This window comes from Carassius carassius, chromosome 47 (assembly GCF_963082965.1).
Source record: "Carassius carassius chromosome 47, fCarCar2.1, whole genome shotgun sequence".
NCBI classification, from domain to species: Eukaryota; Metazoa; Chordata; class Actinopteri; order Cypriniformes; family Cyprinidae; genus Carassius; species Carassius carassius.
Window position 1 is genome coordinate 6,514,997 of NC_081801.1, and position 22,373 is coordinate 6,537,369.

Sequence of the window (22,373 nt, forward strand, 5' to 3'; positions counted from 1 at the left end):
ATCGAGAAGAAACCCCCTTTCTTCCCTCCTGATGTCTGCCAGGTTCAGCCACAGATGTCTCTCTGTTACCACCATGGCCGCCATAGACCTACCCATGGCGGAGGCGGCCTGCTTGGCAGCCCGGAGAGAGAGGTCTGTGGTGCGGCGCAGCTCGGCTACCTGGTCAGCTGAAAGGCCCTCGCCTGTATCCAGGTCCTTCAGCAGGTCAGCCTGTTAAGCCTGAAGCACTGCCATTGTATGCAACGACGCCACAGCCTGACCTGCTGCTGCGTATGATTTACCATTTAAGCGGGATGTATCATGGAGGGGCTTAGATGGCAAAGAGGGAGATTTAAGAGAGGATGTTTCCCCCACAGAACGATAGCTAGCCAGCGTCTCTTCTACAGGGGGCATCCTCTCATAGCCGTTTTCGTGCATGCCCTCGATATTAGCATAACTCGTATGCTGAAACCGATGGATGCGAGAGGAAAACGGCCTCTTCCATTCCTTTTCGACTTCTGCATGTAAGTCAGGCAAGAATGGAAGGCTCGTCTGGGTTGGAGGGCTATGGTCAGACAAATAACGCTCATCGAGGCGACCTCGCGACGTTACCTTTCTGGCACGCTTCCATGGCAAGTCTAATTTTGCCGTGGCGCGATCCATAACCTCTAACAGCTCCCCATATGCAGGGCAGGAGGATTGAGAAGGCTCAGCCTCAGCTTTTTCGCCACTCTCAGACATCTCCTGCTCTTTCTGGCTAGAACCCAGCAGAGCATTAACTTCAGTAGCAGAATGGGTTAATGAAAACGCATCTTCCTCCTGAAGTACACTCTCGTTTGCCGCCAGAGAGTGTGAAAGGAAAAGTCCCTCTCTACACTCCTCAGCGAGATCCACCTGTGATCCCCACGAGCTCATCCTCCTCCGTGCCTCGGCAACAGCGGGTCCTGAGCAGCGGGAACCAGATGGCTGTCCCTCTTTCCTCGAAAAGAGAGACAAACGAGAGCAGAGCTTTTTCACAGAAAAACGATCGCAGTGCACGCAGATTGCCCCCTCAAGGACAGCGAGCGCCTGTTCTTCGCCCAAACAAGAGACGCAAAGAGTGTGTGTGTCATCAGGTGTCAAATAATGCTGACATGGATGCACACACTGTTTAAACGCCTTGCTAGTGGATGCCATGATAACAATAATAGATCGCTCTTACTGTTTCGGCATTTCTCAGATGCACGCTTCAAACAAAACAGTCAATGAAGACTAAGAATATGAGTGACGGGTCCTACGGGCGCGTATTTATAGTCGCGCCGGTAGTGATGTCAGAGGCTGTAGCCAGCCAACACGTTGGTGTTTTTCAAAGTATGCTTCAGACACGGGTCACGACGAGGTGTTCCCCATAGTGTCCCCTCAGAGGATGCAGTTCGAAGTTCCCTTGACAGGGAACTTATTTTAAATTTAAGTATATTTCACAATATTATTGAATTTCGATTAAATAAATGCAGCCTTGGTAAGCATTAGATTTCTTTCAAAAAATAGTACTGACCCCCAAACTTTTGAACGGCATTGTACATAAATGTTAACTAGTGCTGGCAATCAAGTGGCATGTGTAAGTGTGTGTGTGTACAGATGGACTCACTGTCTTTTGAGTCGTTTAAGGAGTCTTGTTTGACAGGGGTCGGATCGCTCCAGGATCGGTTGAAACTCTTCGCCCTGCGCTCTGCAAATGCTAGTGAAGTGGAGAGATGGTCACACGCACACACACGAGACGCCCCATGATCCTCACTGACTGTGGGCTGCATCACATACACTCAAACACACCAACCACCACCAGCTACACACACACACACACACACACACACACACACACACACATTTCTCATATACTTCAATGTCCATTCATTCCATTGTCCTATGCTACAAAACTGTCAATCATTCTTCATACTAACACACAAACATGCAGAATATACACATGCACATGCTAATACAGCACATCCACCATGCAATACATCACATGTACACAACAAACAAAAACACACACAAATGGAGCTGTGCAATCATTCATACTGTACACATAGACTCACTTTGTGCTTTCATTCTTCTGCTTCCCACCATTCTCAAATGCTTCCGGAAATTCCTAGAAATTAGTAGAGGAGGCGTAAAGAAAAAAAAGTGTGGAAAGAAAGGATATGAGAAGGTACATCAGGTCGTCAAGACATTTTTTCAGATAAAACAAGAAGAAAACAGCATGTGTGTGACACTACACCGTGCTTGGAAACGCGAAAAGATTTCCTTTGGTTATACAACAGCGCAAACATATTTTGAAGGCCATATAAAACCTAAGTGCTTATTTATTGTAGTAAAATGCTAGATATTTCCACCACGTAGGCTGTCGGAGACACCAGCAGACATCCTTTCTTTTGTGAGCTCATCTGCAGTAATGAACCAGCAAGTGTGTACTTTCTTTGTGCCATATGTCCTACATTTCTAAACTTAACTACTCTACACGTCCATGACAACTGTAGACTTAATGACAAAGGGGTGGAAAAGGTGTCAGAGACAACAAGGGACGTGAAGAAATAAAACATACTCTACGCACATGCACAAATGCTCTTGTGAATACTAAGCTAACTCTTGCTGTACTTAGTTACAAAGTGTTTTTGTTCACACTTTATTTTAAGCTCAGATTATCGCTATTATTTAACTATTAACTATGACTTTTACGGCTCAAAAAACTCCTTATTACTGCTTACTAAGGCAGTTGTTAGGTTTAGGTATTGGGTAGGATTAAGTATGTAGAATTTGGTCATGCAGAATATGTGCTTATAAGTACTAATAAATAGCCAATATTCTAATAATATGCATTATAATAAGCAACGAGTTAATAGTGAGAATTGGTCCCTTTACTAAAGTGTTACTGTGTTACTGTGACGGTAGATATAGTTACCTTCAACTGTTTGTGAAATCAAAATTTGAGTTTTGAGGCATTTAGTCCATGTGTGTTAGCTTTGAGGCTAGCTATAAAGTATGCTAGTATATTCCTAAATGTTGACTAAATATATATGCATTAAAAATGTACAGTCTTTCTAGCTGCAAATTTCAAACTGCGCAATATGCCATTGAAACGAATGAAAATGCTAGCAGAATGTTCTCTACGTAGCAATAATTTTGAGTCACATGACTGGAGGGCAAAACATTCATAGGACTGCAGCAAAGGCAAGCATATGAGTTTATGTCCTAGTCTATATGCTGGGCCTTTAGGGCCTTGATTTAAACCAAAACAACACTCTTGGCAGGACTGCAGTGCTACGCATGGTTAACACAGTGGGGAAGCAAATCCTCATTAGCCAGTTTATTGTGTTATGAAAATTTAATTTCTGAATTTTATTGAGTCTGTTTCAGTGTTTTTCTCCAACAAGTGTCCTGTTTTGTGACATAATTACATTGTTGATCAAGACTAATTGGAAGGGAAGTAATGATGAGACAGGAAAAGAGAGGCAGAAACATGGGAGGAAGATATAAAAAGCACTTTGTTTACACATGTGACAGAGCTGTGGCCACCTTTGAGAGGGGGGAGACATGGAGAAATGTCCCTTTTCTGTCCGTCTTATGGCTTATTTACACCCACGTGCACTATAGAGAGAGAGAGAGAGAGAGAGAGAGAGAGAAACCTCCCTCGCCCCCGCAACTGAGGATGAGTCAGAAGCTTTTTTTCCTCCATGGTATCTCTTTTCATTCTCTAACTCATTCTGTCCATGGTTGCAATATTTGCTCCTCTATTAGTTCTTTAATTTCATCACTACCTCTCTCGCGCTGTTAAATAATTGTATTCCCTCAATCAAGCCCATTTTCTTTTTTAAAGGAATATTTCACCAGAAATTTAAATTCTGTCATCATTTCCTCATCTTTAAGGAAAAGCTCCAAATACATATGACTCTTTTCTTTTGTTAATAATAAAATACAATATTTCACTATTTAAAAAAATAGTAAGATTTATTATAAATAAATACACATATACATACATATTTATGCATTTATAATACATTTTATATTTATTATATTATTTATATCCTAGGTGCTCTTCTACATGCTGTATAATGAAAGTTAATGGGTACTGGGATGATCACACTCCAAAAAACCATAAATGTGTCATATAAAGTGGTCCTATGTTTTAAAACGACTGAAATATAGTGAGCAAGTTGCCTGAATTACATTTATAGCACTTTTCATAGCGTTTTTGGAACTTGACAGCACCAGTCCACATTCACTTTCATTATATGGAAAAGAGCAGCCTGGATAATCTGTAAAGTATCTTTATCTGCATTCTACAGGAAAAAGTGTCATATGGGTTAGGAACGACATGGGGACGAGTAAGTGATGACTAATTTATATTTTAAGTGAACTATCCTATTAAGGTGAAGTTCAGTAGGGTCAAACTACTGTATGTGTTATTTCAGACAACCTCAATTTTCAGCAATTCCTCAGGTGTTTTTCCATACCACATTGTCTTTCCCCTACAACAGCTGTGCACTGTGGGAGACATCTGGCAGGATGCTCCAGACTCCTGTCCAATTTGACCTCTCCGGCTCCCAAACGTCCCCACCCACAGCAGCAACTCTGATTACATAATGGTCTGCTTGTCTTTTCTTCCTTATATTCAGATTCTCCTTTTCTCTCTTTCATCATCTCTCTGTCCTTCCATTCTCCTCCTTAACGTATGATTGCAGGGTATCATTTGTCTCATAGGGATTTTGACTTTCCAGAAACGTATCACACCACCCCATACAACAATACACTCTTGAATCATCTACTGCTACTGTGACCATCTGGTCTGGTTTTTCAATTACCCCTGATCCTTAGAGAGAGCTTTGAATGAAAAATACTAGCAAAAAAACAAAAGCCAAACAATCTATAAAAGACTGCCTTATTGATTTTATGTAGAGTATGCTAAAAGATCAGAATACTGTATGTTACTTCTTTTCTTTTTTTCTGTTTAGGTGAGTAAACGTAGAATTAGAAATGATCAAATGTGTGCTCGTGTGTGGATGGGATTATAAATCTTATCAGCATGACTCATGAATATTAATTAGGTGATGTAATGCTCATCCAGTAGTTAAAACTGATTGGCTGAAAAGCAGGTAATTATGATTACCCCTTACTGATTCAATCAACTGCTAATATAACCAGTTGGGAGAAGCTGCAATTCGGTGTAGTTAAAATGCAAAGCAAATTTTGAAAAGAGATGAAAAACTAATACTTTTTTATTAGTATTTCATATACCTCAAATATCAATTATCGCTTGTTATAAATTTATTTGCATTTTAACATGTTTTTTTTTTCTTCAGTAACCAAATTAGTATTACAACTATATTATTAAATAACAAGCTGGCAAAGGCTGCACTGTGAATCAGTGCAGAAAAGTCTGTGATGTAGTTAAAAAGCATTTTAATTTATTTGCATTTTAATATGTGTATTACTCTGAACACTGCTGATGTTGTATAGCATTGAAAATGTCTAGAATTTCTTTTGCACATCGGTTGGACCATTTTTCTTCCAAAAAAAAACAACAACTATTTCTGAGGTTGAAAACAATTGCAATTTTCCTCTCAACTTGCATAGTTCAGTCACGCCTTGGTTACACAACAGTAAGTTGGTTTGTGGCAGTGAGGCAAAAAGCAATTTCAAGATGTGTTGTAACCATGGAGGTAAGCCTTCGAATCTGACTCTCATCTCAGCCCAACTACACAGCAAATTGAAGGCTAAAGGTGCTTAAGGTGGTTCATGTCTAAGAATAATGAACGTGCCATGTCCTCAGACAAAATATCTATATTGAAATGGATACATATTTCTTTGATTTAGATAGAACGACAGCCATAGATGTAGGTGTATAGATAGATAGATAGATAGATAGATGAAGGGGAAATGATAGGCTGATGTTAGGCAGGAGGAGTTCCATCCGGGTTAATAAAGGTTCAGCCATGAGCAGAGCCTCAGACTGGATTGAAGTATAAATGAACTGGACTTATGCCACCACACAATGGTGCAAAAAATCAAAAGACCATTTATTTATTGTTGCTGTGTTGTTTTGCGATGGTAAGAGAAAATCTTGACCTTTCTAATGACATAACCAACAGAATCACCTACAAACTGAAATTCCACATTCTGAGACTCATTCTGAGAATTTATTTTTGCAATTTAAATAAAAGTAGTAAATAAAATAAAAAAAACTTAAAAAACATTTCAGACACACATGCAATTCAAAATGCTGTTCAAAATTATCTTGAGGGACTCTTAACATTTCTAGCTAAACTCAACTCAAAAAATGATCAACATCAGCATCTGTCAGCATTTCTAAACCATCCAAGACAATGTGTGTCTCTGGCTGAGGTAATCAGAATTATCCAGACCAGCCTATCAAATGTGTTTCTAAGCCATATCCCGAATTTAAATGCACCGCTGCATTTCACACCGCTAAAGCAACAGCATCAATCTCTCCCTCAGGTTTTCAAACCAAGTGCATTGTGCTTCATTTATACATCAATGTAAAACCATTTTACTTCAGTTTCATCAACTTGACATTGGTGAAACGGCAGTTTCCTCTGAGTCTTCCTCCCATGCCGGAGACTCTGGTTTGAGACTCACTCGGAACAAGAATGAGGTGTGGCGGTGAGGACACGGGAGAGAGGGGTTACATTGGTGCCGTGACCCGGGTGGGACTGAGGTTTACAGGTTTCCCTCACTCCCCTGATCTCAAGAGATGCCCTAGTGGCTGCAGTCTTTACAATGTTTGAAAGTGTTTGAAATGAATAAGAAATACAAGAAAAAAAAATACTACAACAACAAATATTCCTAGTTAGAGTGTCTGCCTTCCATGCTAGAGACCTGAATTCGAAACCCACTCGGAACGAGAAGGAGGTGTGGCGGTGAGAACCCGGGAGAGAGGGGTTACATAATCCCATCCGGATAGGAATATTTGTTGTTGTAGTATTTTTTTTTATTTCTTGTATTTCTTATTTATTTCAAACACTTGTGCATATTGTAAATAGAGCTAAATTGGTGAGACTGAAGGGATGGCAGGGTAGGCAGTGCTGGAGAAGCTAGCGTTTGACATCACTCACTGTCATTTTGTGACATTTAAAAGGTACAAAAGGGATACTCACGAAATCCTGAGCGGTGAGGTCAGGCAGACAAAAAAGAAGAGAAGAAGACAGAAAGAAAGCTTAGATAACAACCATGTTTAAAGAAAGTGTGTGTGGTCGTCATGTACTTGATGGCTCTCTGAGTCAGTTTGACAGTAAATGTCACTAAATGAATGAGAGTCTGTGGGGAGACACCTGTTATGCCATCTGTACTTGAGGTCAATATAGGCTTCAAACTTCATTGTTTGTATGTGTGTGATGAAGTGAGTACTCACGCCTGCATGGTCGTTGTAGCAGTCTGAAAGCTGAACATGCTCTCTTTAGGGAACCAACTGTTATCTTCTGGTTAGAAACAGACATAAGGGATAACATTAGTATAGTTGAAATTATATACCCGAATATATGAATTTTGTCAAACGGAACAAACAAAAAGTACTTGGACACATAAGCCACACTCAAAAAAGTCCATCACACCAATCTAATGAATAACATTGAAGTACCATGGCTGTACTGTATGTGTGACTAAACTAAAAGCGTTTTATTCCCGTAGCTTAAACAATAGAGAATGGCAACACTAAGGTTATGGGTTTGATTCCCAAGGAATGCATGAACTAATAGTCTGACTAGCCTCATGTTAACATGTATGAGCATAATCTTTAAGTATCATTGCTGTCCAACACCACTGGCTAAAATAAGAGCATTTTTTATTCCTGTAGCTCAAGCAGTAGAGCATAGTGGTAACAACACCAAGGTCTTGGGTTCAATTCCCAAAGTATGTATGAACTGATGATAAATGTATATCTTAAATACAATTGATGCAATTGGGAAAAAAGTATCTGCCATATGCATTTCATGGCTTCATTTAATATCAGCAAGGGCCTCACTAACTACAATCTTTGCTTGTTGTTGAATAAAAAAAATCTGAATTAGTGATCAATATTATGCCAAAATGCTGTCGATTCAGCTTTAGATCTGAATCTGAAACATTCCATTAAGTGTAGTTCAAGTGTCCAAATACTTTCTGGGGCCACTGTGTGAAGATCCACCAGCCACAACATACACACATGGTCCACTCCACAGAGGGAGAGAGCACAAAAGAAACACACAGGAGAGAGGAGAGAGACACAGGAGAGTGGAAAAATACAGACCACGGCACATCGAACACATCGACGCCCCTGTTGTTGGCTGAACCCCACCCCTTCCCCTCGGCCAGAGCCTCTCTCTCTTTCTCTCCCTGTCGCTCTCCCCCTCTCACCTCGCTCCAGCCCAGTCATGCGGTCCACACTGCACATCCGCTCTAGTGGTGGCCGGTGCTGCTTGCCTGCCTCTCGGGTGCTGCTTTCCAGGTCAAGGGAGCCCTGACTACGCGAGGGAGCCCCGGGACAGGCCTCGCACACCAGGCTGCAGTCCTTTCCCTCCCCCCAGCCATGGATGTTGTGTGCGCTGACCGAGCTCTGCAGAGGCTGTGAAAGGTGGTGGTGATGGTGCGACGTTCCCCCACTGGAGATGTGCTGGTGGGGGTTTGTTCCACCAGTTCCGCCACTGGTTCCGCTGCTTCCACCTGCGCTGGTGTTGCTGTGATGGTGGTTGCTGTGTTGCTGGTTTCCAGATCTACTTCCGCTTCCACTTCCATGGTGGCGGTGGTGGTGCTGGGTAGGAGAAGACGAGTTGGAGGATGTAGAAGGCTGGGCGAGCGTTTGGGCAAGACATGCCTCCTGCGCCCCTTTCAAGACCTCGAGCTCCAGGTTCTCCTTGCTTCCCCTGCTGGTTCCCAGCATGCCGCTCTCTCCGGTGATGGTGTAGACCCGAGCAGGCTGCAGGGAACACTCCACGCACTTCTGCTGGTCCTCCTCTGCTGAAAAGCTGCGCTCTAGGGACAGCCGGCTCTTGGAGGAAGTTGCCGGAGGTGGAGGTTCTAGAAGGCCCAGGGCAGGATTGATCAAGCTGGGGTCGCCCTGGAGGATGCAGCTATGGAAGTTGTTGTTCTGAGTGCACAGGCTGTCTGGGGGGTCAGTGTCTTGGCCAACGAGGGTGTCAGACAGTAGGTGATCTTCAAATCAAACATTAGGACAGATGACAAAAGAAAGAGAGAGGACCAAGTGAGAAAAAGACAGAGAAAAAGACAGAGAAAAAGACAGATGAGGTAACACACGCTACTGTACATTAAGAAATGGCACAGTTCTTCATGAAACATGAATGTGCCTGGAGTCTGAGAACATCACAGGCTCTAAGTGGACTGGAAAAAAGAAGAGCAGAGAGACAGAGGACTGGAAATAACTGACCTGATCCGTTGCAGTTCTCAGGATGGGTGTGAAGATACTCTCCAAACGCACGAGCTGCTCTGCAAAAAAACACACACACATTCGTCATTGGCAGGCCCACATTGTAAATACAGTCATGGATGAAGGATAGTGTTAGGCACGCATGCTGTGAAGTCACAAACAAATGACTTGGTTCTATTTATGAATCATTCAAAAAGACTCACAAACCGGTTACAGGCTTGAATCAGTCTGACAAATATTTCATCAAATTAACTCATGAATCAGTCAGAGCAGTTACTGAATCAAAATACATTTTTCAGTGAACTATCCCTTTAAGGTTTCTGAAAAGTCAGTTAGAATCATTACAGACTCATTGTTATAATGAAAATGTATAGATAAATAATATTTTAATAATAATCATTAAAAAAAACATAATAGAAAAGTACTCTCAGCTCAGATTTCATGTAAAATCCATTCTGCAAAATTCCACACATTTTCTCCTAAAGTCAGCTCAGACATCAGGCTACAAAACCATAGAAGCATCACACAGTGTAATCCAGCAGTGCAACATCCAGTGACCCTGTCAGCAGTTGATTGTATTTAACATTTACTGCAATCCTTTCATTACTAAAATCCTGTTTTAATGAATTAAGCCCATCACAATTTCTCTTTTAAAAGAGAATGTCAGAGCATTCAAGAAAGCATTAATGCAAACTAATGCAAAATTTAATGAAAAACTGATGACATGGCCCCCTTTAAATAACCATTTTCCCCACAAATGAACACGATGAAGCACTTCTTGATATAGTTCCTTATGTCATTACCTCTTTCTGCCTCCGGATCCGGCTGTCAGTTTCTCTCACTTCTTTTTCATTTTAAGAAATGACAGGCCCAATGTGGACTACTCTTAGCCTCTTAATGTCACCTGCTAAGCTGACACCAGACTCGGGTATAAAGGGCTTTCACAGGGATATGTGTAATGCTCTGCATGTGGCAGCTGTCTGCATCAGGAGGTTTGAAAGCCAGACTCCACAAACTTAAGAATGTGGCTCAGCTTTTGCAGTGTGAAGGCTGAAATGAGGGGCAGGCATGTGGAAATGCACGTGACTGTGAAAAAGAGGGCATATGGCAGAAAGAAAGGTGGTAAAACAAGAGTGGGGAGAGGAAGGGAGAAAGAGAGAGGAGGAGAATGAGGACGAGGAGAAGGAACAGAGACACACACTGTGTAAATTTTATTGGTTGCTTTGAATTTCAGAGCCACCCACAGATTCAGATGTAGCATTTTTATCTTTCCAGTCCAAGAGGAAGGAAGTGGGAGAACAATGGATTTGAAGGGTGAAAAGGGACAAACAAAGATATTATGCACGTAGTAATATGGATGTGAAAATATACATTTATAATAATTAAATAAGTACATATATAATAAAACAACTGTGAAATTAAGAAAAACTTAACATGACTGTCAGCATTTCTTTTACCATTTCTGATCACCATTTTCAGTTATAAGGTCATAAAAAACTTCATGCATAATAAAAAAAATTATAAATCATAACAAAATAAGAAAAAAATAAGAAAATACTAATACTAATATAATAAATGTACAAAATTTTTAAGAAGAATTTATATGTATATATATATATATATCTATATATATATTGTGTCAACTACAGTACAATAAAATAAATATGGTTAAAAATGACTATAGCATGTCTGCATGAGTTTCTCTCAATTATACAGAAAATTATCTTCATTAGAACATGATAACAGCTTTGATTGGTTTGAATGAAAGGCTCGTGAATAACAGTGATGCAAATGATCAGCTCGATAACCTCAAGAGATGCTTAAAACCTCATTCATACTAAAGCATCAAAGTAAGCACTAATCTGACACTTAATTCACAGGCAGCTATAAAGAGAGTGCGTCAGAGATGGAGAGAGCGAGAAAATGCATAAAAACTGCGAAACGAACGTCACAACGCTTCCCACAGGAGATATTTGTCACCACTGGCCCATCGAAAAACAGCAGGACTCAAAGAGACAGAAAGAGAAACACTAATTAGTTCAGGCCTGAGGGGCTTTCATCAGTAACAATCGATAACACCGACTGAGAATTGTGGGAAATGATTTAGTCAGTCAGAATAGACCATTAAGATTTGAATAAATAATGAAGCCAGTATAACCAAAGAGACTCTGGCGGTTCACATTTCATAAGTGCATATTGACGCCTCAAAAATAAGCAAACAACAGCTTATTCTGTTCTGCATACGGTGGCTTTGGCACACACAACTGTGTAAATCTCCGGGTGAGTCACTGCTTTTCGGGAAGCTGATTCAATCTTGTAGGAGACATAACGGATGAGTCCTTAATATGCTTTGCCTGAACCCGTTTTCGCCACACAGACAAATATTTGCAGGCACCAACATATGCCTTATACCTTTAATGTATCTAATGAACATGTTCTACACAAAATATATGGCCACACATAATCACATCCATTCCCCACGCATGGAAAACCCACTCCGAGCTCAATACTGCAACCTCCTCCTCAGAAGCTGTCACACGCCCTGGGATCGTTCCACAGGAATCCCTGGTGGCTCACAGTCGCCCCCAGCTTTCCTGACGTAATGTTCAACAACATGACATTTTTGTGACAGCGCTGTAAATTATTCAGCTCGTGTTGAACCAGGTCATTCTCGCCCGCTCTGTAACAAGCATCCTCCAATGCAATAGGGTTAATTGGAATGCCAGTTCAGTCTGAAGAGCCACATACTTGACCTGAAGAGCTGGGGAATGCAGTAAGCATTCTGACTACATAGGAAGCTTGCTACAAAGGGTGCATCCTAACTGATAAATGAGTATGACGCACCAAATTTAGATTGATTTGATGTTATTAAGTTGCTAAGCTAACAGTGTGATGCTTAATTGGGCATAAAAACATATTTTTATAATATATAGTATCATCTATACTATTCATATATAAATAAATTAAATTTGAATATTGGATTCTTTCACTGAGCTGTAAAATTAAAGTGAACATTTCATTAGCGACATTAACACACACACACACATATATATGTCTGTATATATAAAATTAATCTATATATATATAGATACAAAAATAAATTTAAAATAAAATCTATCTGCTCTTGTGTGCTAAAATTTTACACTGCTTCGTTTTTTGTTAGCTCCTTTGATTAACATCAGCCAGACATCCCAAGCTGAGGGAATTATCATATTAATAAAATATCAGAAGAAATACAGGAAGATAAGAAGGAAGGAAGGGGAGCGAAAGAGAGGGAGGTCAAGAAAATGGGTAATGATTAAAGCGAGAAAACTAAAAGAGGAGCCACTAGGTGAAAATGAAATAATAAATAATAAAAAGAAGTCAGCATGCTTCCAGAAAGTGACCGAAGATGAAGCAAGAAGAGGAAAAACTGGAAAAAGGTAAATTTGTGTGTTTTGAGGCTGGGGAGGAATGTTTCCTGTGACTCCAGAGGGTCAGAGAAACAGTTAAGATAGGTGGGGGAAAAAAAGAGAGCCGAGAGGAACATTAAACATGAAAATGGATGAAATATGGTCAGAGAAGATGCGAGAAACTGGTGGAATTCAATACAGAGTCATTTCCAGTCTGAGATGCACAAACATTCTTTCCACCATTTATAATACAACTAACACACACACACACAAAGTCTACATTTCTGTAACTGTGCACATTTTACATTGTTGTTGGGTGTGTAATTATTATTTTCAATGGCAATTTTTTTTATAGATTATTAATTTTGTCTTTTTTTCAGTTTCTTTTCTTTTGAAATTAATTTTATTAATTAATACGAAATGTTACTCTAGCAGCAAGTCAGCATATTAGATTGATTACTAAAGAATCATGTGAAGGGCTGCTGAAAATTCAGCTTTGCCATCATAGCAATAAATTACATATTTAAATATATAAGAACACAGTGAATGAATGAATGAATGATTGGATAATTTGTTCAATGTTATGTCATTTCAAATTTATTTATCTATAAAATGATAATCTGTGGCGTCCAAAAAACTCTGAACCCTTAAGTGCTTTCATTGAACACCACAGAAGAAAGTAAATCACAGAGGTTTGGGACAGCAGGATCATCTAGAGAAGAGTTCTCACTGCAAATGCTTTAGAGCTGTTTCTATCTCTTTGCTTTCAGCAGTGTTACTCAACAGAAGCAGCACCTAAAAGCATGAGCACAGTAGAAGGAGACGGAATCCATGACAGTGCACTCACACACATTCACACACACAGCACAGGCACTCATGCATGAAACATGCACACAATAGAAAACTCGCACCCAAAGCCACTCTCAAACACAGAACTGTCATAATGCAGTACACTACTGTTGCTGTTTTTACACCAAATCAGTTTAAATGAATCACATGCCATTCACAGCATTTAACAATTTATTAAGAGCTGAAAACATGAGCAAATATGGCAGATTTCAAATCACTCACACCAGCCGAGCATCTACCATTGAGATGAATGCTAATGTTAAAAGATGGAAAGTCTCGTAATTAAAGGAATAGTTCAACCCCCAAAAAAAATTTAATCACCCTCAGGCCATCCAGCATGTAGATGGGTTGTTTCTTCACTGGAACAGATTTGGAGAAATTTTGCATTACGTCACTTGCTCAGCAATGGAATCCTCTGCAATGAATAGGTGCCATCAGAATGAGAGCCCAAACAGCTGATAAAACATCACAATAATCCACAAGTAATCTATACAACTCCAATCTATCAATGAATCACTTCTGCATGTTTGTAAGAAATGAATCCATCAAGACATTTTTAACTTAAAAATATATGAGTCCTGTATCTGTAATGTTGCTCTCTTCAGTGAAAAAGTCATTTAATCTGAATCAGGAGAAAAATACGCACAGATCAAGCACTGGTTACAAGTTAAAACAGTACAAATTGTTCTTTGTGGATTTTGATGTGAGAGGACAACAGGGGATGGACTTTCACTGGAAGAAGTGTTATTACAGATTATGGACTGGTATTTTGACCAGAAGTGACAGTTTAAGAATAAAACGCCTTGGATGATGGATTTGTTTCTTACAAACACACAGCTTTTCACTTCACAATATGTGAATTGATGGACTGGAGTCTTATGTATTACTTGTCGATTATTGTCATGTTTTCGTCAGCTGTTTGGACTTTCATTCTGACGGCACCCATTCACTTCCTGGAATTGAACTGCTGTTTTCGTCCGGCCAGAGGAGAACTGGCCCCACTACTGAGCCTGGTTTCTCCCAAGGTTTTTTCTCCATTCTGCCACAGATGGAGATTTGGTTCCTTGCCGCTGTCACCTCTGGCTTGCTTAGTTGGGGACACTTAATTTCCAGCGATATTGTCAGAAAGACCACCCGGAATGGAAATTCATTCCAGCTGATGGTCTTTCTGACATATATCATAGACTTAATTCCACAGATACTATTTAAACTGAACCGAGCTGGATGATGACATCACTGAATTCAATGATGAACAGCCTTTTTGCATTATTGACATACTACTTTCCTATTTAATGCTGTTCAGTTGCTTTGTCTCAATCAGAATTCTTAAAAGCGCTATATAAATAAAGGTGACTTGACTTAACTCCAGAGGATCCTTTGGTGAGCAAGTGATGTAATGCAAAATTTATCCATATCTGTTCTGATGAAGAAGCAAACTCTTCTACATCATGAATGGGCTGAGGGTGAGTACATTTTCAGAAAATGTTTGGATAAACTATTCCTTTACCGTAAATACGAAAAGATTTAGGTAAACTTGATGGTCTAGACTGCAACGTCTTCTTTTTAAGACACTTCACCGTTGATACACTTCACTAGCACTTTTCCCAGAGATCTTTATGCATTTAATTCAGGCAGATCCTTGAGGACAATTATAAGGTGAGTGGATAACATGAATTTAATATGAGCCCGGGGACCACTAACAGTCAAGCATTTCTGATCCTTCAGACACATTTTCCTCTGATATATTCTAAGCTAGTAAAAACTGCAGCACAGCTAATGGCATGTTCTTGTAGTGCATGTTTGCACAGCATATGGGACCTGGGCTTCAGCACAGACCACAGATTAAAATGTCACCCTCCTCCCTCTTCCATGGTTTGAGAGCCAGGCTTAATGATGCCTGGAACCCTCCTTCGCCCTGAGCGTACACTATCTTCAACTCTCACTCGACCCTTTTCTCTCTCGCTTGCATAACAGCAGAGACAACAATGTCAAAGGCGTAATCACAGAGCTTTAGAGTCATCCTGAGATCTGCATTATCTCAAACGGTCAGACTAATTACAGGACACAATCTCATCTCTGCTACCAGACAATAAATAGAGCAGGAAGTGAAGGGGCGGGGAGATGCAGCATGTTCCGACAGAGTTCTTATATAAGTATGTAATGTAGAGTCTCTTCACAAAGATGTATAATTAATAATGTTAAAACTTTAAGGCAGACAATTAAGCGGTTTTGCATACTGAGAGGTATCATCTAGGATTTGTTCTTTTAGCATTTGGATAAAATAGGATTTGTTAAGTCCTACCTACTGAAAAAGTTCACCTCAAAAAGAAAATTCTGTCATTATTTACTTACCCTCTTGTCGTTCCAAATCTGTTATTATTTTTATTTTTTTCCTGTGGAACTCAGCATGAGAAATTTTGAAATTATTTATTTAGTATTTATTTTTAATTTCAGTCCCGTCCTTACAGAAAACTATCAAATGGTTTTAGAATACTTAAAATATAGAGGTCAAAAACAGAGGTCAATCAATATGATTCCTTAAAAAAAAAAAAAAAAAAAATATATATATATATATATATATATAGGTCACAATAAAAGGCATTTAGAATGTTAAAAATTCTATTTAAAAAAAATTATCACTTTTTTAACAACAATATTAAGCAGCACAACTGGTTTCAAAATTGATAATAATAATAAGAAATGATTCTTTAGCACTGAATCAGCATATAAGAATGATTTCTGAAGCATCATGTGACACTGAACTCTGGAGTAATGACTGATTAAAAATCAGCTTTTCAATCACGGAGTAACATTTTAAAATATAGTAAAACAATTAATTTAAATTATAATAATATTTCATAATATTGCTGTTTTACTGTATTTTGATCAGATAAATGCAGCCTTGGAGAGCTAAAGAGACTTATTTCAAAACATTAGAAAATATCTTACTGACCCCCTAGCATTTGAATTACATGATTTGTTCCAAAATTATTTGAAATAAACAAAGAAAACTTAATTTATAAGTTTTATAACATATAATCAATTATCTTAAAAAAAAAACAGTTTATCATTCATTCATAATGTTGTTAATAGAAATTAAGATAAACTGTGCTGTTAATTGTCCAAGTGGATATAGTTATTGACTGATGCTAATATTGTCTGATATATCAGTTTATCAGTAATATGAAATACCTTTGGAACTTGATTGTCATAAACTGTCATATTAATAATTCAAACTTTCTCATTTTGTTAAGCTTGTTATAGTTGCATGCAGACAAGCTTGACCAGCTATGATGGGTATAGCCAAAATCAACATGTCTACAATGTACCTTATAGACTGCAATTTGTTCATTGAAGATGGTCACCAGCTGATCTAATTTAGCTGGTGTTTCAGCAGTGTTAATAAATGGCTGATTTATATGTCGACCCAATGCCTCCTGTGGACTGTGCCAAAAAAAGACCCAAAGCTATATATAAAAAATCTTCATACATACCCTGTTTTGATATATAATATGAAAATACAAGCTATTTGTAATATGTTACAAGGAAGAATCTGAAATGCCAGCATTTGGCAGATTAATCCAAGGTCCATAGATCAATGAGTCAGATCTCATCAGTCTACAGTGAATAAAAACACACTGAAAAGAGCCTCACTTTCCACTTGATAGCTCAGACTAGGCTTAAAGAAAAACAGTTTCTTCAGATACTGCAGGCGTGAGAGAATATTTGGGATGCTTCCTTAAAAGGTCCCATATAGGTCAATGGATTTCTGTGTCTGTTTTAAGTGCCAGAGTTAGAGATTACACTGCACTGGTCTTACAAACTCTTCAGCTGACAGCAGCCTTAAGGCTCACAAAGAGGTTGAGCAAAAAAGAAATAAATAAACCTTCCTACTTTCAACTTTGGCTCGGGGTCTCTCTGTTATAATGGAAAAGAAAGTCATATTAAAAATCATCTTAAAAGTGTTCAAAAATCATTAAGATAAAATACATTTAAAAAGAGGCAAAACTGTGTAAGATAATAAGACTTGTTTTCAGGTAATACCTTAAATTAAACTTGTTTTTTCCTACCCACTGGCAAATAATCTGTTCCTGTTTTACGCATAATAAACCTCAATAGTTTAGTTTTGTATATTTATGCTTAAAGAACAATAAAGTAATAAATGCAATTCAAAATATATTCTTTAAAAAATAAATAAACGTAATATCTGGGCAAAAAACAACTTGCGCAATATTGGCTGTTTTTACTTGGATGTTTTTGCTGAAAAATGAGGCAAACTTACTGTTTTTTTTGTTTTGTTTTTTTAATCAGTGAAATAACTTATAATATGGCTGTTTTGAGAAGTTTTCACACCAGACAAAACACTCATAGCCTTAAAATAGCGTGATATCTCACTGAATGCTCAGCCAGTACACAACATTCAGTTGTGATTTTAAGACACGTCTGACTCTTATCCCTTATTAACATCTTCTTTTAATTCTGTTTTCTATTCTGATATTAAGGATACACACTATAAACAGTACAGCAAAAGAATAACAAATGGATCTCTGAATGTTCCGGAACATTTAAACCTTACGAATTCACACCTTAACTAAAACACAAAGGATTCACAAAATAGAAATATGCATGTATCTATAGAGATGAGACGGGGTGATAGCATAGCCAGTGACTCAGCCTCTCAGCTCATAAATCAGAGTGGATGAGCATCAAGTGGAACAATGCAGATCGCTCATGATTAGCATACAAACACTGTACAGACCAGGCTCTCCATGCTGACCCAGTGGCCCTGAAAGTATTCAGCCTAAAAATGACTCAGAAACACATACACAAAAAAGAAAGACCAACAGGAAGAACCCAAGTCATATGAAGTGATTCTTAGAAGAAAATAATATTTATTGCTACACAGCTAGGAGCAAAAATTATATATATATATATATATATATAAACAATGCTGAAAGCTAGAAGGGACAGTTCACCCAAAAATGAAAGGTGTGTCATGATTTAATGTCCATTCAGTGAAAGTCAAAGTTGTTTGGATCCTTTAACATTCTTCAAAATATCTCCTTTTGTGGAAACACAATGCAGATTTGGAACAAGGTTATTATAATTAAATACAACAAACTAAAATCATAAAAAATATATTTTTATCACCTGAAATAAAGTTATATATATATATATATATATATATATATATATATATAATAAAAACAAATAAATAAATATATATATATATATAAAGGTTTTATTTCAGTTGACAAGATAACATCTAATTTACTTTTAGTTAATCTTAATGTACTAAAATAACAAACCAAATTGAGAAGAATTTAAAAGTAGAACAGGCTGTTCTGTAGTGTGTCGGAGTGGGCCTTGGTACCACTGATCCTGTGTGTATTCATAGAACACGGTCCACCTACAGATTTCACTTCTGAACAGCTCAATGGTCATGACACAGTGTCTGAAGGAGAGGAGATTACCAGAGACCGCCTTCACAAGGTGCAACAGTCCCCCGGACAATGCTGAATCCAGGGGGTGAAAGGAAGGTTCAATAGCAAGTGAGCACAAAGAGTACACGTTATTCTAATCTGTGTTGAGAAAGACTAGCTTTTGACATAAAAGCCATTTCTTTGACAGTCAACTAATCACAATATGACAATGATTTCAATTCAGCTTTGGCTGACAATTATTCAACACCTCTTTCTTTGCTCAAAAACACTATAATTTACAAGCTATAATAACAGTAACAACTGCCACAGGCCAGTGACTAATTCCTTTGCAAATGAGCAGTTTCTTCCTTCAGGGCAGATCCACATCTGAAGTCTGAATACTGTCTGATTACTCCAATGCAGCTTGCTTTCATTTTAATTCAAGGTATTTTAGAGGCTCTTTTGTTTGTGTTGATAGAGATGGACCCAAGAGCAGCGATTCCCTTTTTGACTCCAAGATGTGAAGGCCAACAGAATATTTGCAATATTTCCAACAAAGCTGCCCATTATTTATTCAGTGTTAATATACTACAATAATAATAATAATAAAAAAATAAGTATAACGTAATTTTAGATACATAAAAATGGTAAAACTCCAGATCATGAGATTCATGGTACTTTAAATATATATATATATATAAAAATAATAAGGAATATGATTTCAGCTAAAAACGTAATTTTTAGCCGTTTCAGTTTGTCTAATTTTAAGTCATCTTTCAGCCCCCTTAAACAGTAAGTGTACGGACACCCGTGGGTCCCGGTCCCCAATTGAGAACTACAGCCCTACAGCTAATCTACAAAAACTTTCATTAATTAACTGGTCGTGATTAATCAAAAAGGTTCATATGTTCAGCATACAGTATGTAAATTCCTCATGCATTAATATTAATATCGCTAATATTGCATAACTCTAAACTATGTAGGAGAGTGTCTTATCATGCTGTTTAACATGTTGTATCTATTTAGGATTCTGTTTACCGTTACATCGGTCATTTCTACTCAGCATGCAAAGCCATTTGCACTGATATACCTGCCCTGCATACTGAACAGCTCAGGCTTATGACACACACATAAATGCACCGAGGTAAAGGAATGCCATCCCATTCATCACTTCAATCCGTGCCTGAATGCTTTACGCCTACTGCTGGATTTAGACAAGGTCATTTCAATGACCTCTATCTACGAGAAATGACAGCTGCAAATTTTTCTGCTCGAATGCAACAATCAAAATCCATTCGGCATGTAAACAGGAAGGATGCAATGACTCACAGCATCCCTGAGGAACCTGGCCCTGATTTTAGTGTGAGAAGGTGAACCTCTTGCCATCTTATAAATTATGTCAGAAGTGACACACATGAGAGCTAAACAGACACTAGTTATGTAATAACAGGTCTGTATAGTCAAGACTAGCAATCAATATGAACTTTTGATAAATAATAAGGAAATCCAGCTACTATTATGTTGTCTTAGAATGACGTGTTGATTGATCGCCTGTGGTGGCTGAATCATACTCTTGGTTACAAGACTGCCGGTCTGTTTTCCAATGATTATATAATTCACTGTGACAGAAAAACCAGGGCCAGCACGAGTCAGTCACAGATGATTGACAGATCAAGTCAGTCTTGTGTATACATGCCTGTTGCAAGTGTATGAGCAGTAAAGGACAGTGTCAATACCTTGATCGACACACAAGATGACTGGTAAGGCTGCCTTGCTGGAAAAATCATCTTAGGCTGGTAGCTGGCCTTTAGCTGGTCCAACATGGTCTAAGCTGATCGTTATCATTGGCGAGAATATATTAGAACTGCAAACCAGCTTAAAGTGGTCAAGATGGCTTAAAGACAGAAGATTTAGATGGATTTTACAACAGCATTCTCACACCTGCGTGAAATTTCCGTTTATGAAATCAGCAGTTTACTGAGAGTGTTACCTCTGTGTTTTTTTCTATTCTCAAGTGTATCAAAATTAATGAAAGTAGCCTATATAGTAAGAAAATTGTGGGACCCTTTATATTAAGTATATTTCCCCCAAAACTTGTATGATATACTTTCCTTTGCTGAATATAAAAATAAATTCTGAAGAATGTTTTTGGTGACTGAACATGCAAAGCATGCAAAAGCACCGTAATAGTAGCTACAATGACCATATGAAAAAATGAGCAATATTTAATTTGATATTCAATAATAATGTTCACTTCCACTGAGCTGAGCATCATCATATGAACTTAAGAGTCCTATCAGTAATACAATGATTCACTGGAAGATTCAACACACACGACATTCCCAATTCTGTCATGTACGTTAGCCTACTCTGATCAAATATTTTCATTAAATCGCTTTCGTTCTGCGCCTCACATTCTGTAGGCCTATCGTATGGCTCTCATATACTTTTATGATACTTTTATAATGACATTTTTTATGAGACTTATCTTTATTTAACTATTTGCATATAAAAGAAACAGCTAGGCTACTTCAGATCCCCCCCCCCCCCTCAAAATATATACAGTCATACAGGTCTGAAACAGCATGTGGGAAATTAAATGACACAAATGTAATTTTGAGGGAAATCGTCATTTTAATGTGAATATCAATGTAAGGAATTTTCGCATTCAGTAGGCTAGATAAATGAAACAGTAACGATAACAAATACACTCGTATTCGGGACGTCGGTCTTAAATGGCCGGTTTGCTCAGACAAATACCACGGCAGACCTTTCCTTTCTCTCATGAATGATAGTTGAGATCCTCACGCGCCGTTTTGTAACTTCAGCGGCAGCGCGTGCAGAGCTCTGAAGCCACACGTACGACTGCAGAAATGAGCTGAGTTGAAAGGCTTCATGCGGTGCAGAACCCAAACCGAGTTCAGATAAAAACAGACACTCACCTAACTTTGGCTGCCACCGAAGAAATCGCATCATTTCTCAGATTCTTCCTTTTGGACACTGCAGTTCCCATGCTGGCATGGAAACAACGCTTGCAAGAAAACAGCACATTCCAGATGTCAAAGCATTGGAGAAAATGCGTGAAAAAAAAATGATGGAACACGTTGGTTTTTGGAATGCGGATTCTTCTGCGTTCACATGAAGGTCTGTTTATAGCATAACAGAAAATTCTGGAGGAGATGCGGGACAGAGGATGCTCCCGTCTCCTCTTGCAAGTGTCAACTAGTTAAAGAAAATACACACGCACGAGCAGGACCCTCCGCTCCTGGCTTTCTCTCTTCATTGAGACGAGAAAGATACGATGGCTTGAAGAGTGTTTAT

General features: G+C 38.5%; 1 protein-coding gene across 1 annotated transcript in view; it reads right to left on the reverse strand.

Annotated features, from left to right (window-relative positions):
* Nucleotides 1–22,127, reverse strand: part of LOC132130750 (NMDA receptor synaptonuclear signaling and neuronal migration factor-like) — a 39,097-nt gene extending 16,970 nt beyond the window's left edge. The window contains exons 1-7 of the mRNA XM_059542543.1: nucleotides 21,995–22,127; nucleotides 9,389–9,447; nucleotides 8,362–9,156; nucleotides 7,382–7,448; nucleotides 7,128–7,133; nucleotides 2,052–2,104; nucleotides 1,607–1,696 (exon numbers count right to left, since the gene is read on the reverse strand). Coding sequence (XP_059398526.1) covers nucleotides 1,607–1,696; nucleotides 2,052–2,104; nucleotides 7,128–7,133; nucleotides 7,382–7,448; nucleotides 8,362–9,156; nucleotides 9,389–9,447; nucleotides 21,995–22,065 — 1,141 coding nt within the window. The 5' untranslated portion in view covers nucleotides 22,066–22,127. The remainder of the gene's footprint in view (nucleotides 1–1,606; nucleotides 1,697–2,051; nucleotides 2,105–7,127; nucleotides 7,134–7,381; nucleotides 7,449–8,361; nucleotides 9,157–9,388; nucleotides 9,448–21,994) is intronic.
* Nucleotides 22,128–22,373: the final 246 nt, after the last annotated feature.